The 13,053-nt window shown below is 44.6% G+C and overlaps 1 protein-coding gene across 9 annotated transcripts in view; it reads left to right on the top strand.

The window, feature by feature from the left end:
* sox5 (SRY-box transcription factor 5) overlaps nt 1-13,053 on the top strand; it is a 323,149-nt gene that overhangs the window by 252,369 nt on the left and 57,727 nt on the right. For all 9 annotated transcript variants that reach the window (XM_086268027.1, XM_086268031.1, XM_086268028.1 and 6 more), the window contains one exon: nt 2,490-2,712. In XM_086268027.1, the coding sequence (XP_086124153.1) occupies nt 2,490-2,712 (223 nt within the window). The remainder of the gene's footprint in view (nt 1-2,489; nt 2,713-13,053) is intronic.

The following is a 13,053-nucleotide window of genomic DNA, read 5'->3' as shown; positions in this document are numbered from 1 at the left end:
TTCTCGAAAGAAAGAGTGCGGCTGTTTTAAGTAGGCGCTGGATTAGATAAATGGGATGTGACAGGTGTGACCGCTGCCTTCAAGATGCCTGCTTTCCTCTTTGCTCTCTCTCTCTCCATGCATCTCTCTGTCAACTCGCACGCTCTCGCTCACTCTCATTTCCTCTAATAACGCTGCTTCTCTCTTTTTTTTTTCTGGGGATTTCGCTCAGTCTTTCTTTCTTGCTTTCTTTGACTTTTACACTCTTACGCTCTATCTCTCCCTCCGTCTCGTTACATTTGCACGTCGTGCCGGCGCTGATGCAACTCCTAATCACAAATCCGCTCATTTTTGAAGTCTGACTTTCCCTAATCTGAAGAACAGCGAGAGGGTGAGGGAACAAAGAGAGGCACGAGCAACCAACTCGGTCAGGTGGTCAGAGGAGAAGAGCAAAGTCTTTCAGGGCTTTTAAAATCACAAGACACTTGTGACACAAGGCTGTTAGCGGCCTCAGCAGCGACTGACTGAAACCTCATTACCCCGTCATATACAGTATACACAAACGTTCCAACCTTATCATTGCTGTCACAATCTGTCCCTCTGTTACAATGCATGTGCAAGAACGCCAAGGAGAGGATGGGTGAATTATTGAGTGCGCTGACTTATTCAGAGTGTGGAAACACACAGAGCCCAACACAGAGAGTCAGCGAAGTGTCAAAAATGCCAAGTGATAATGGTCTGCTGTACCTCTCATACAATGTTTGGCTTCCGACAACAAAAGCATCATCGATATGGAAAGCCTCTGCCTGGCTTTATGTTCTTAAAAGGACAAGAAAAAGTAATTTGAGACTTTGTTTTGAGTTTTTTCTCTTCTTAAATTGTCCCATTTAAATGCTTTTTTTAAATTAAAGACACAGATCAGTCTGTCTAGACTCTAAATGACTTCACTGTGGACCTTGATCTTAGTATTAAGTTCCACTTCCACCGGCAGCCTGCGAGTTAATGATTAGAAAACCATCTCCACCTTAATGCTCTGTAATGTCATTATTAAAGGTGGAATGTATCACCGCCTCCCCATGCCCGTCCATCTCTGTGTCTCTCCCAGATGCACACCCACACAAAGACAAACACAGGTACGGTGTATGTGTGCCGCTGTCACAGGTGGCGTGCCCCATACTGTAGTGAGATTAGCCAAAGATTAACCCTGTGGACCATTGACCCCACGAAGAGCTGAGCTGACAGACTGCGTGGCTGATTGACTGACTCATTTGTTTTTGTAATTAAACAGCAACACGCACAGTTTACCACACCTGAGTGCGAGTTCAAGAAGGAGCGCACTTCTGTGCATGTAGAGCATATATACCCTCATGAATCCATCTGTGCATGTGACAAAGAGATAACAGCGTTCCCTCTCGAAGCTGACGGCATCCTCACTCTCAGTGTCACCGCTAATTGGGCTGAGCCGGCGTTAAGTCTATAACGCCGCCTGTAGAAACAAACACAGGTTTTATGGGGTCACAGATTAAGATGCTAAGAGTTACTTAGCACTCGGCTACTGTCCTGAGGCTTGTTGTTCATGTTTGAGCTTTCGTTTTGAAAGGGAACAATAACGTCCGTACTCAGACTCGCTTATTTAAATGTAAATAAGTGCGTTCGAGCTGTCGGTGGTCAAAAATATGGCAGTGAAAGTTGATACAGATTTCTAAATATAATAAGAAAACAATAAGAAAAACATTTTTTAGTGGAAAGAGGTAAACTTGTTCTTCTGCAAAGTCCACTTTTCTAAATATCTTTTTTCAGCCACAGTCATTACTTCCAAGCATCGTTAAACTAAACGTGTTGGCAATAGAAGAGAGCTTTACTGTAAGCTGTATACGTTATAATTAGTTGCTGACATGCTGATTGTCTTTTCTCCTACAATGATGTTTTTTGCCCTTTCAGTTCTTTATGAGTTTAGGGGAATGATTTGACCTCACAACGGAGCCGTTTTTGGAGTTTTTTTTATCTCTGAATTTGACGGAGTTGCATCCACAGAATTAATTTTTGAAAATCTTAGGACAAAAGTAAACCAGCGCTGAAAGTTGGGCTTGGAATTTGTAGCATTGGACATCCCTCAAAGGAAGCCATTGAACGCTTTGTAATGAAGAGTTAGCGTGACACTTAAAGAGTGTGCAGTCTTTTACTGTTTCATGTGCTCGTTCTGTCAAGTACCTCCAAGTCAGTCAAATGCAGATTCCAGAGGATCTGAGAGAGAGAGAAGTAGTATGCCCTAACTTGAGATAACTGGACAGGGATGAAAGTTGTTGCTTTGGGGTATAAGAACAGGAGATGTAGAAAACAGGAGCAAGAGTAGGGAAGAAAGATGGAGATAATGAATGGGTTTATGCCAGCTCCTCCCTCGTTTCCTCTTAATTTTCTTTCTCTACAGTTTGTTTGTGTCTTTAAAATCACTTTTTTGAAGCTAAGAATTGATTAATCCCTATCCCCTTCTTCTTCTTTCCTCTCTCCAGGAGCAGGATGGCACTAAGGGGAGCTCCCTGAGTCCTTACCCTCAGCACAATGCTACCTCACCAGGCAAAGAAGAGGGTGGAGGCGGGGGGCGCCTCTGCAGCGACGGGGGCTCGGCCGCGGGCACCCTGGGCACCCCCGAGAGACGCAAGGGCAGCCTGGCAGACGTGGTGGACACACTGAAACAACGCAAGATGGAGGAGCTGATCAAAAACGAGCCAGAAGGTCAGTGATGAAAGGAAACGCTTGCTACAGCCAGATGTGTGATCTGCAGGTCCCCACCATCTCCCTGGCTCTGCGCCCGACTTTTATTACACTCTGTTGTCGTTTCCCTCTTCTTCATCATCTTCTTTCTTTCTTTCTGTCTTATTTTCTTTCTCTCTCTCACTCTTTCCCTCTGTTCTGAACCCACACACATTCAGATGAGAGGCCAGCCTTTGTTTTTTTTCCAGCATACAGACAGACAGCATTGGCTGCTTGGGCCTATTGTCCACCGTGCCTTGCATATTTATCACAACCTGACAAATAAGATGCAAGTGTGGATGCACGTGCTTGTGTGTGTAGTGTGCACTGGAGTGAGAGTGAAAGGCCTCCAAACATACTTTAGTAGATTAACAAATCACCAAATGTTTCCCTGCTTTAATTTGAAGCAGTTACTTAAAAATTCTCTCAGCTCAGTGATCATCTTATCACCTTTCTTAGTAATTTTGTAACATGTTCTGTTGGATACAGATTCCAAACATTGTTTTTCTGCAGGGCCTCCATAGTTAAGCTCGATTAGCCCCCACATTTGACTCTCAAATGTATCCTCAGGCTAAACAGTTGGAGTCTAGAGAAGATAAAGTTAGCCCACTAATGTCCACTGCTCCCACAAATGGGGGCTTAAGTCACCATGAAATGCATTTAAGAGATAATGTGACAACAGGTGTCCATCCCCTTTAGGAAGATGTGCTAATATAAATAACAGGTTACTGTATTGGTGGAGATGCTTCACAGAGAAGTCAGTGTCAACTTTAAAGGATATACTGCACCCCTAAGAAATGCAGCTTAGAGCCTGCAACATGTTGGGGTCCTACCAAAACCTGTTGTGCAGGAAAGTCCTATCTAATTAACCCGAATAGATCCTGATTGAGACGAGCTGATTAAGAGTCAGTTTCCATCAAAAACAAAAACAGTTTGTCAGAGTTGGACATGATGTCACCTGTTGTCACCCTTTTCAGGGTCGCGGGGGGCGCTGGAGCCTATCCCAGCTGTCATAGGGCGAGAGGCAGGGTACACCCTTGACAGGTCGCCAGTCTGTCGCAGGGCTAACACATAAGGACAGACAACCATTCGCACTCACATTCACTCACACATTCACACCTAGTGGCAATTTGGATTATCCAATTAACCTATCCCCACAAGCTGCATGTCTTTGGACGGTGGGAGGAAGCCGGAGTACCCGGTGAGAACCCACGCAAACACGGGGAGAACATGCGAACTCCACACAGAAAGACCCCGGCCTGATGGTGGAATTGAACTCAGGACCTTCTTGCTGTGCGGCAACAGTGCTAACCACCGTGCCACCATGCTGCCGCATACCCAAAAGGTGAAAAAACAGCTCAGTGGTGCAGTGTGGATTTGCCTTTAAAGTGTAGGTGCATTATGTGTTTGTATTCTGCCAGTACATCAACAGGCTTTCATTTCAAGCTGCGATGCACTAACCTTATTTTCCAGGCTTTTCTGCCGAGTTTTCAAAAGGCCGAGACTGTTGGTCAGCTCTCGCTGTCTGGTTGTTTTTATTCCAGTCGATAGAGAGGCCTGTTGTAGCACATTTTAAGGGGAAAAAAAAAATAAAGCGAGAAAAACTGAACTGTTTGTTGAGTAGAGCTGTAATTGAGGTGTGTTTTGGGTTGTTCGCTGCTTCAGTGGACCTCGTGAACTGGCTGCACAGGAAAAAAAACAACAATAATGGATCTTTATGAGTCGGCCAGCGGAGAGTGAGAGAAGGGGAAGGAAGAGACAGAAGGTGAAGGTAGGGAAAGTGAAGAAGAGAAAGACCAGTGTCTTCACAGACCCCATTAGCACAGTGCCACAGCGGAGCAGCATCCAAACCGACCTGGAGCATTAGCTTCTCTATGTTTAAATGAGACGCGCTAACAAAAGGCCCCAGCGCCTCAAGACCCAGCACGCACACACACAAACCCAGGCTAAAGAAAAAAGAAAAGAGAGCAAAGGAAGAAAAAGGAGGCTGAGAAAAGATGAAGAGAGGCAGAGGGAAATGGAGGAAGTGGGGGGGGGGGGACGATGAGGGGCAGTATTGAACGTGAGATAGAAATCCCTTTTCTGTGTTCTGTGCCCGGCTAGCTATTGTTTGGCTGTGTGGCTCACAAAGGCCATTAGCAGCAAACAGCAGGTTGGGATGAAAATTTAATGAAGGCTTTAATCATTATGAAAGGCCTGGAATATTACTGCTCTCTCTCTCTCTCTTTCACACACACATACACAAAGCCTCCAGCTGGATCAATGAGACACACATACACATTCATAGTGTACGAACACCAGGAGGGATGTGAACAAGGGGCCAGGGACACAAAATGGGTCAGAAAACGATAAACATCTTGAAACAGAAAGAGGGGCTTGACTTATCGAAGGCAGGCCCTGAGCTCTTTAGACATCACACACACACACAGACACACAGACAGTCACGCTCGCTAAGAATGCCTTAAGTTTGAAAGATTTAGTTTTGTGTCTGTGGCTAGTGCTGCTCTACTTAGGCTAGATGAATGGAGATAGTAGATACTAGGTCAGTGTGAGTGCTGTTAAAGCCTTTGGGAGCACATATACTTGCGCATGTGCATTTGCATATGTATTTGTGGCAGAAAGTGTGTGTGTTTGCTGTGGGAAGGATTGCATTTGGTTGCATACATGTAAGGTGTGTGTGTTGGCCTCTAATAAATGACTAGCCATGTTGTCCCCCATGGCCTGGCCCAACCATGCTCCACCGCTCTCCTGCTCTCTACATTCATCTCCTGTCTTAATCCACGGCCACCTGCTACCCGCGAGATACTCACACACACACGCGCACACTCTCTCAAACACACTGCTCCAAAACATGTGCAAAGACACACACACACAGACACACAGCGTTCTGTCTTTAATAAATTCTTCAGCAGTGACAAGGCGAAGATAAAAATGCCATGACAAAGCGTGCGTGCATGTGCGTGCATGTGCATTCAACTCGATGCGAGAGGCCGTCAGGCAAGCGGCTCATGCTGGAGCGTGTGCGTTGTGCCATTACATGGAATTATGAGTGCAGAGTGCAGAGCATGGCAGGAGGCTTGGGGTCAAGAGGAGACGCGGTGCAGAAACCCAAGAGAGATGGCTGCACGAGCACACGCATGCACACCTGGACAGCTACCTCGGAGTCATCATTTAACCTTTTGGGACCCATACGCCACAGAGCAACCCCCAGTGATAACCTATTAGCCCAGTCAGACAGACAGACATACAGACAGACAGAAGTTATAAGCTGCAAAAGGAAAAATGAGGGGAATTAAAAGGAGGAGTAACATCACTAAATGGGGCACAGATGTTCCTCCCGGCCCCTGGAGTGGTGCCTCCACTGCCCTCCTCTCCTCTCCTTTTCTCTCCTCTCTTCTCCTCTCCTCGTCTCACTACATGGCGGCATGGACTGTAAGTGGCTCGCACATTAAGTGCCAGCTGAGCTCCATCTCTGGACCCGTCTGTTGACCCTCTGCTACCCAGCTACAGCTACCAGTCACTGGGGCTTCATAGCCTTTGGGATTTTTTTTTTTTTTAATGTTTTTTTTTCTTTTTTAGCTTCAGCTGTTACAGGGATAAACAAAGCTTCCCAGCCTGAAGTCGCTCAGAAAATCTGCTGTATGTGTTTTTTGGTAGATACAACTTTCGACTTTGTATTTAGCTTACATTCTGTTGCAAAAACTGAGACCCAGTTACTCAGAAAAGTCAAAAATCTTGTTGCAAATAGTTTAATGTGGACAGTATTTACTTTTTACAGTCTATGAACAGTAAACGAATCAAAGAGCGCAGGTGAGGGAGACACCATTAATGCTTACATCCTGTCACACCATCTCAATGTTTCGCTAGGTGTAGTTTTCTAGAATGAAAATTGTCCCGACACGAATGTGATTACACTATAACAAGGCTCAAAGCTGTTCTTTGAGCAACCACCTCGTTATATTACCTATATCATTAAAATGTATTATTATTATTTCAAGAAAGAAACATTGTAGCTTACTTTTATAGGTACTTTTTTTTTTCCCTTGGTGCTTTGGGCACTTCAGGGCAAGTCCTGTTTCATTCCATTACATTTAAGAGAAAGCAGATGTCTCCAAAACTGGGCAACTCACACCACAACAGTTTACATGGATAAATAGCACCACAGGCCAGAGGAAAGCTATGTGAATTAAATTCTGGGGTGAGCTGTCCGTTCAACTTAACAACATTTAGGCATTTTAGCATTTGAAGATTTGAGAAAAACAAGAAACAGCCTTGAAATATCTTTTTAAAGGTATTTGCTTTTTATTCAGACCAAAGTCTGCAGGAAACTGGATTCTTAGTGTGACACTTCCTTTCCTTCATACAACTTGGGAAAGAGTTTTGTACTAGTTTGAAAGTAAACGTTAACATTTGCATAAAAGAAAAAATGTACCTGAGTCTACTGCCATCGATATGAATGAGAGTACAAGCAATAATACTGTCATGTATTTGATGTATGTGTCTCTCCTGTCAGAGTGTTTGTCGGGGTCAGTAAATGGCAACGCTGTCGTTTCAGCGAGCCAGCGTGCATGTTTGAGGTCAGAGCCTCGCCACTCTTCTTTATCACCTAATTTTGTACATACGTGCAGAGAAACAAGAGACGCACTCGTCCCCACACACTTGTAACCTCGCACGCCGGTCTGCAGCCCTGCAACCTTAAGGTCAACCAAAACGGTATTTTACTGCTGAGCGTACTCGCCGCCCCGAGCTCCTCGAAGGCACAGGTTTCCATACTGAAAATGCCAACTCAGTGACAGATGTCATGCAGCACACAGTCACCGACACATGCTCGCACATGTACGCGCAGCACTTCATCTATTTTCGAGACATGGAGGGGTACCAGGGGCTTGCTTTTAGAGAGCACTGAGGCATTTTATAGGACAGCACTTAGGCGAGGCCATTGTGCCACACAGGCGCACAGTGGCCGGAGCTCCCTCACGCCTGCGTACACTCCAATGGGTGACAATGGGAAGGGCGGATACATTCTTCCTAAGAAGAAGGAGAGAGAGAATGAAAGGAAGGGGGAAAAAAGGAGGCAGAGAAGCGGAGGGATCGAGGCAGTTTCTTGTTCATCCGTCCATCAGTCGCGTCACCTCCCCTCTACCCCCTCCTCATCCTCACTTTGCCTAATCCTACTTCTTCTCTGCTATCTGGGGGGTTACGTCAAACACGCTCGCACACATGCATACACTACAAACATCAACAATGGCATGTACGGCCCTTGCAAGTCACCACACAGACCTCTTGATTTTTTTATTTATTTTTTTTTAAGCAGAGATCCCTGAGGGGAATTTGCAGACTGCAACACACATATATGGATCTAAACACACACAGCAGCAGGTTCACACCCCTAGCGTGGGAGCGGGTTGAACGTCTTTATGTGATTTCCACCCTTTGTTGGTAATTAGTTAGTTGTATAAATTAACATGAAGTGCAGCAGGACTCTCGCAGCCATTGTTTGCCGCGATTATTCTTGTCGCACTGGGAAAAGGAAAGCAAGTGAAACCAAACAGAGGGGGGACGTTGAAAGAGATTTTTTTTTTTTTCCTTTTTGCTTTTGTCAACTCGCTAAAAATGAAGGGATGAAGCAACAAAAGGCGTGATTTTTCTCATTCGCCAATCAAAGCGCTCCAAATGTACGGACAGCATTTGCCGAAGAGAAGTTGACACCATGCTTGTGAGACTGCTGCTACCTTGAACCCTTTCCTAAGGAGATGTGGACTCGTGTTTTATGCTTCACCACCTATTCGGTGACCTGGTGGAAAAAGAAAAAAGCCCTCAGTAGTAAAAAATTCAAACATTCTTTGCTTAGAAAGATCTCCACATTAAAAAAAAAAAGAAGAAGAAGAAAGAAACAACGACCTTTTGCTGAAATAAAACTCACTTTGAAGCAGGAAAAAGTGGACGCCTCATGTTGCTTATCCAAGAAAACCAAACCTTTTTATTTATCGTTCTCTCCACTTATCCGAGTCTCATTGTGCTAGTTAACTTTGCTGGGTTTGTTATAGAAAGGGGAAAAAATCATCATGGACATGGCTCACAATTCAAATCGAGTCAATTTGGCATTTCTTTTTCTTTTCCTTTTTTTCGTTCTTTCTTCTTTCTCCTTTTGTGGCATGAGAAACAGGCAACGTCATGGGGCGAACCTGAGGCCTATTGTGGGGCTGGCCATTGTTGGCTTGATGAAAGGCGCATTCAAGTCACTTTTCTCATTGAATTGTTTTGCGTCCGCTTTTCAGCGTTGCATTCTCTCTCCAGCGTTGCACGAGACAATCGCTGAGGATGAAACTCTTTTTCTGCCATTCTTCCGTGTCCAGATGAGCAATATTAAGTAGATGAATAGTGTGTGTGTGTTTGTGTTTTTGAGGGGAAAAGCAGTGCCCCAGCTTTTGTCCAATACATGAGCATAAAAGCGCTTACACAGAGGAGAGAGGGTCCTGTGGTTTTTCTTAAGGTGTGTGTGTGCGCCTGTGTGTATTATTGCCCCCCCGGCGTGGCATTAAGTTAAGGACAAAGGCTCGAGCTTCATGAATCAGCCGGGGCTTCCATAGCTTAGCTGCTGTGACCTAGTCACAGTTTGACTGTCCTAGAGTACAGTGTGTGTGTGTTTGTGGATATCTGATGATGAGTTGGGCAAGAGGTGTGCGTTTCTTCAAGGTGAGATTGTAATTGTGCATGTGTGCTACATGTTTGGGCTTCTGTGCGCGTGTATTTGTGTGAGTCTCCCATAAAGGCCTAACTCCCAAATATTAGACAGGCCCCAGTGTTTTGGCACTCACCCATTAATTTCCATTCAGCGTCATGTCCCATGACCAAATCAGCGGAATCCATGATTTATCTATTCAGCTTTCTCATAAACTCTCTTCATTTGCACACCCACTTGTTGTTTTTCTTCCTTTTTCTCTCATTTTCCTTTTGGTCTTTTCTCCCATTCCCATGGAGAGTCAGAGGAATGTTTTTATGCTGCAAAATGGCTGCAAGATTAATGAGTTTTGTGCAGAGTGCGCTGACTTTCATTTGTCCCTCAATTACTTTATCAAAAGGATATGAAATGCGGCAGAAAATCTCCAAACTTTTCACCGAGGCACTTAAGCAACAAGAACACTCTGAGAAACACTGTGGTGCAATTGCTGTTTGGAGTTCAACCAGTTTTTCAAAGGGGCCAAATAACTGTGCCCTCCAACATTTTTACTTTGTGAGAAAAATTGTCAAGTTAGCCAACAACTTCAACAATCTTCCATTAAGTAGTTTAGTGACATACCAGCAGTTACTTTGTGAGTAGGTGGATGTTGCATTTTGGAAAGAAATGCTCGAGTTTTTCTCTTTTTTTTTTCATCTTGACTCTTTGCCACAACAAAATATAAAAAGGTATCACTTAGCTGCAAGGTTTCCACAAACTTCTCTTAATGTGTACATTTTGTAGTGCGTGCACAGGAAGGCACTGAGCTGACTTTAAATAGGTGGAAATTGCTCACAAGTTATGCTTTTGAGAACTTGAGTAACATATATGCTGTAGTGTATGAGCTGCCTGTTTTATATTTTGTATTTCTCGGTTAATTACAGGTCTGTCATTTACTTACTGGGCACAACAATGTGCTTAATGTGCTCTGGTGCTGATAAAAACCTCATAATTCATAATTCATTGACTATATCATTGTGTTACACTAGTAACCTTTTGCATGTTCAGTTAATCTGTCTTATAAAGTTCCACCAAAACATAATTTTACTTGTAGTGTAATTGATATACAGCCTGAAGACCAGAAAGCTTTAAAATCAAAACTATAAAGGCCAATGTATAATTTTCTGTAGGATATAAAATATGTATTTTAAACAGAAGCGAGTATCCTCCGTGATTAGCTTATTAGCAGACTTTCTGTACTTTTTATTCCATACATTAACCAAATCTCTTGCTGTACATTGTGGTAACGTATACAGTATGTGTGTAAGGGACTGCACTCCGGTTTCCCCTGTATAATCCATGTAGGCTTGTTGCAAAGTAGCACAATCTGCTCAGTGCAATTTTACATCTCAGCTCTAACACAGATGTGAAAGCGTCAGAGCTGTAGTCCGCTCTCGCCCATGTCAGCAGCGTCCAGAGCAGGATTTAAAGCCTGACATGGATGTAAAGGGGCTTTAACAACCTGATTGGAGGCGTGGGATTGATGTCACCACATAGCTCTAGTTATATTCTCTGCACACACATACTTTCAAGTCTGCATACACATGCATGATAAATGCACCAAGCTGTTTGACCTGACCAAGGAGTCACAGCTTCCCATGATGCATCAGGGATAGCGAATGGCCACACGCCAGCTATCCACGTAGTCACCACCCACGAGCCAGCCCCACCGTTTCTGCTCCGTCCTATATCACAGATATTAAGGTGGTGTTCTTCAGCACGCAGAGAGTAACAAATCTGTCTTGTAGTGTGTCAGGAAGCCAGTCCTAGTCTGGTCCAGCAGCCAGTCAGTGTGTCAGTCTTTGAAACCACAAGGTCTTTATTAATTAACCCCGGGCTGGCTGCTCAAAGGGGTAAGGTCCTGCAGATGAAGTGGCAGCGTCTGTGTTGTCAGCCGCATAGGTCACGACCTGCCCCTTCAGCATGACCCCGGCCTTATTTGAGCCAGATGTTAAGGAGCAAGGGTCTGCGCTGCATTCTTTTCTTTCCCTGCTGCTTGGCCAGCAGAGCGGTCACCATCAGCGACTCGAGTCAGAGCTCTGATTTTCTTCTGGGTAGATCGCTGCTGTTCTCCTCTGTCTGCCACCCCACACCCCACCTTTTTCCCTCTCTCTGTCTCCCTGTGGGATCCATCCTTTCACCTCTCCCCCTCCCTTCCCTCTGTTTTTCCCCCTCCTTCCTTGTTTGGCCCATTGCCCCTTTCCGCTTCGCTCAAGGGAAAGAGTGCCGTGTGTGTATTGCCTGGCAGTATGCCCGCTCTCATCATTTTCTCCCCATCCCCTCCTTTGCTTTTTATGCCATCCTTCCTTCGTATCTCTCTCTTCTCTCACTCATTCCGTGCTTTTTACCCCTCTCCTATCTATGCCTAAATTCTTCTTCTCCGCCACGCTCCCTTCATCTTTCTCCTTCCACCTCCCTTTGTCCCCATCACTCTTTCCACCTGCTTCTAATCACCAACCCTCCATCTCTTTCACTCCCTGCCTTCATTCATACTTCGCTCTGCGTCTTTCTCTCTTCCATCCTCCCTCTTCTCCCCCCCCCCCTCATCCTTTCCTCGGCTGGGCTCAGGAGCAGTGAACAGGTGTTGTCTCCTTTTGATTTGGGTGCGTTCGGATTAATGCTGTCAGCTCAGCTGTTAAAACAACTGCCACCGCCAGATGCCAGTCAGTTTGGGGCTGGAGTTGTCACCTACACACAAACACACACACACACATATTCAAACATCCAAACATGCTCAGATGCAAGTGTGCTTGCACACGCACACGCGCACTCACACACACACACACACAAGCACTTGGCCTCTTGGCTCATTTGTAATACTGACAGAGCAAATCAGCTGTTGTATGCCAGTCTTCTCTATAACCCAGGTGTGTGTTTCTGTAGCCTTTCCAAAACATCACAGACAGTCAGTATAAAAGAGTATATGACAAGATACTGCAGTGATCATTAATACACTGCCAGAGTTGCTAAAGACTCACTTAGACAGTCATCTTTTAAGGGTTTTTTTGTCTTTAACCATAGCAATACTCACACCAGTTCCAGTTAAGAAGAATACTTAATGTTCTGAGTGGGGCTCGAGGAATTTTCTAAACTCAAAGAATGACTTTACCAGCGTTTTCTTAAGTTGTGTTCGGGGCTGTAAACCATGGGAGCGGGCATTTAGCAGACAGGAAATATGACTCTTGTGAGTCCCTTAATTTAATAGAAGAAATCTTGGCGCACTAAATGACGATGCTAAAAGTCTTCCTGTTGTGGACAGTTACTTTGAAGTGAAGAGACACCACTTAACCATTTTGGGATCTTAAATTAAGCAGTTTGTCATTCAAAAGTTAGTTTTAATTAGATATTTGTCTAAAAATAATAATAAAAGACAAGTAGTACTAACCAACCTCTGATGGATCAGCTGAATTTCCTTGTTGGTGGATAATAGCAAAAGAAATGACATTTAGTGATGTCATTAGTGATGTTTAGCGCTGGAGCGCCCCCCGCGACCCTGAAAAAAAAGGATAAGCGGAAGCGAATGGATGGATGGATGGATGGAGCTGCCAATTTCTTTTGCCAAATCAGTTTTGCCCTCTCTGTAAATTTTCTGATTTTGTGAAACA

Source organism: Aulonocara sp. 'chitande type north' Nkhata Bay, linkage group LG17 (genome assembly GCF_057382095.1).
Source record: "Aulonocara sp. 'chitande type north' Nkhata Bay isolate Kocher_YH1m ecotype deep benthic linkage group LG17, A_spYH_male_GT1.1, whole genome shotgun sequence".
In the NCBI taxonomy this organism is placed as follows: Eukaryota; Metazoa; Chordata; class Actinopteri; order Cichliformes; family Cichlidae; genus Aulonocara; species Aulonocara sp. 'chitande type north' Nkhata Bay.
This window is presented reverse-complemented; position numbering and strand designations above follow the sequence as displayed.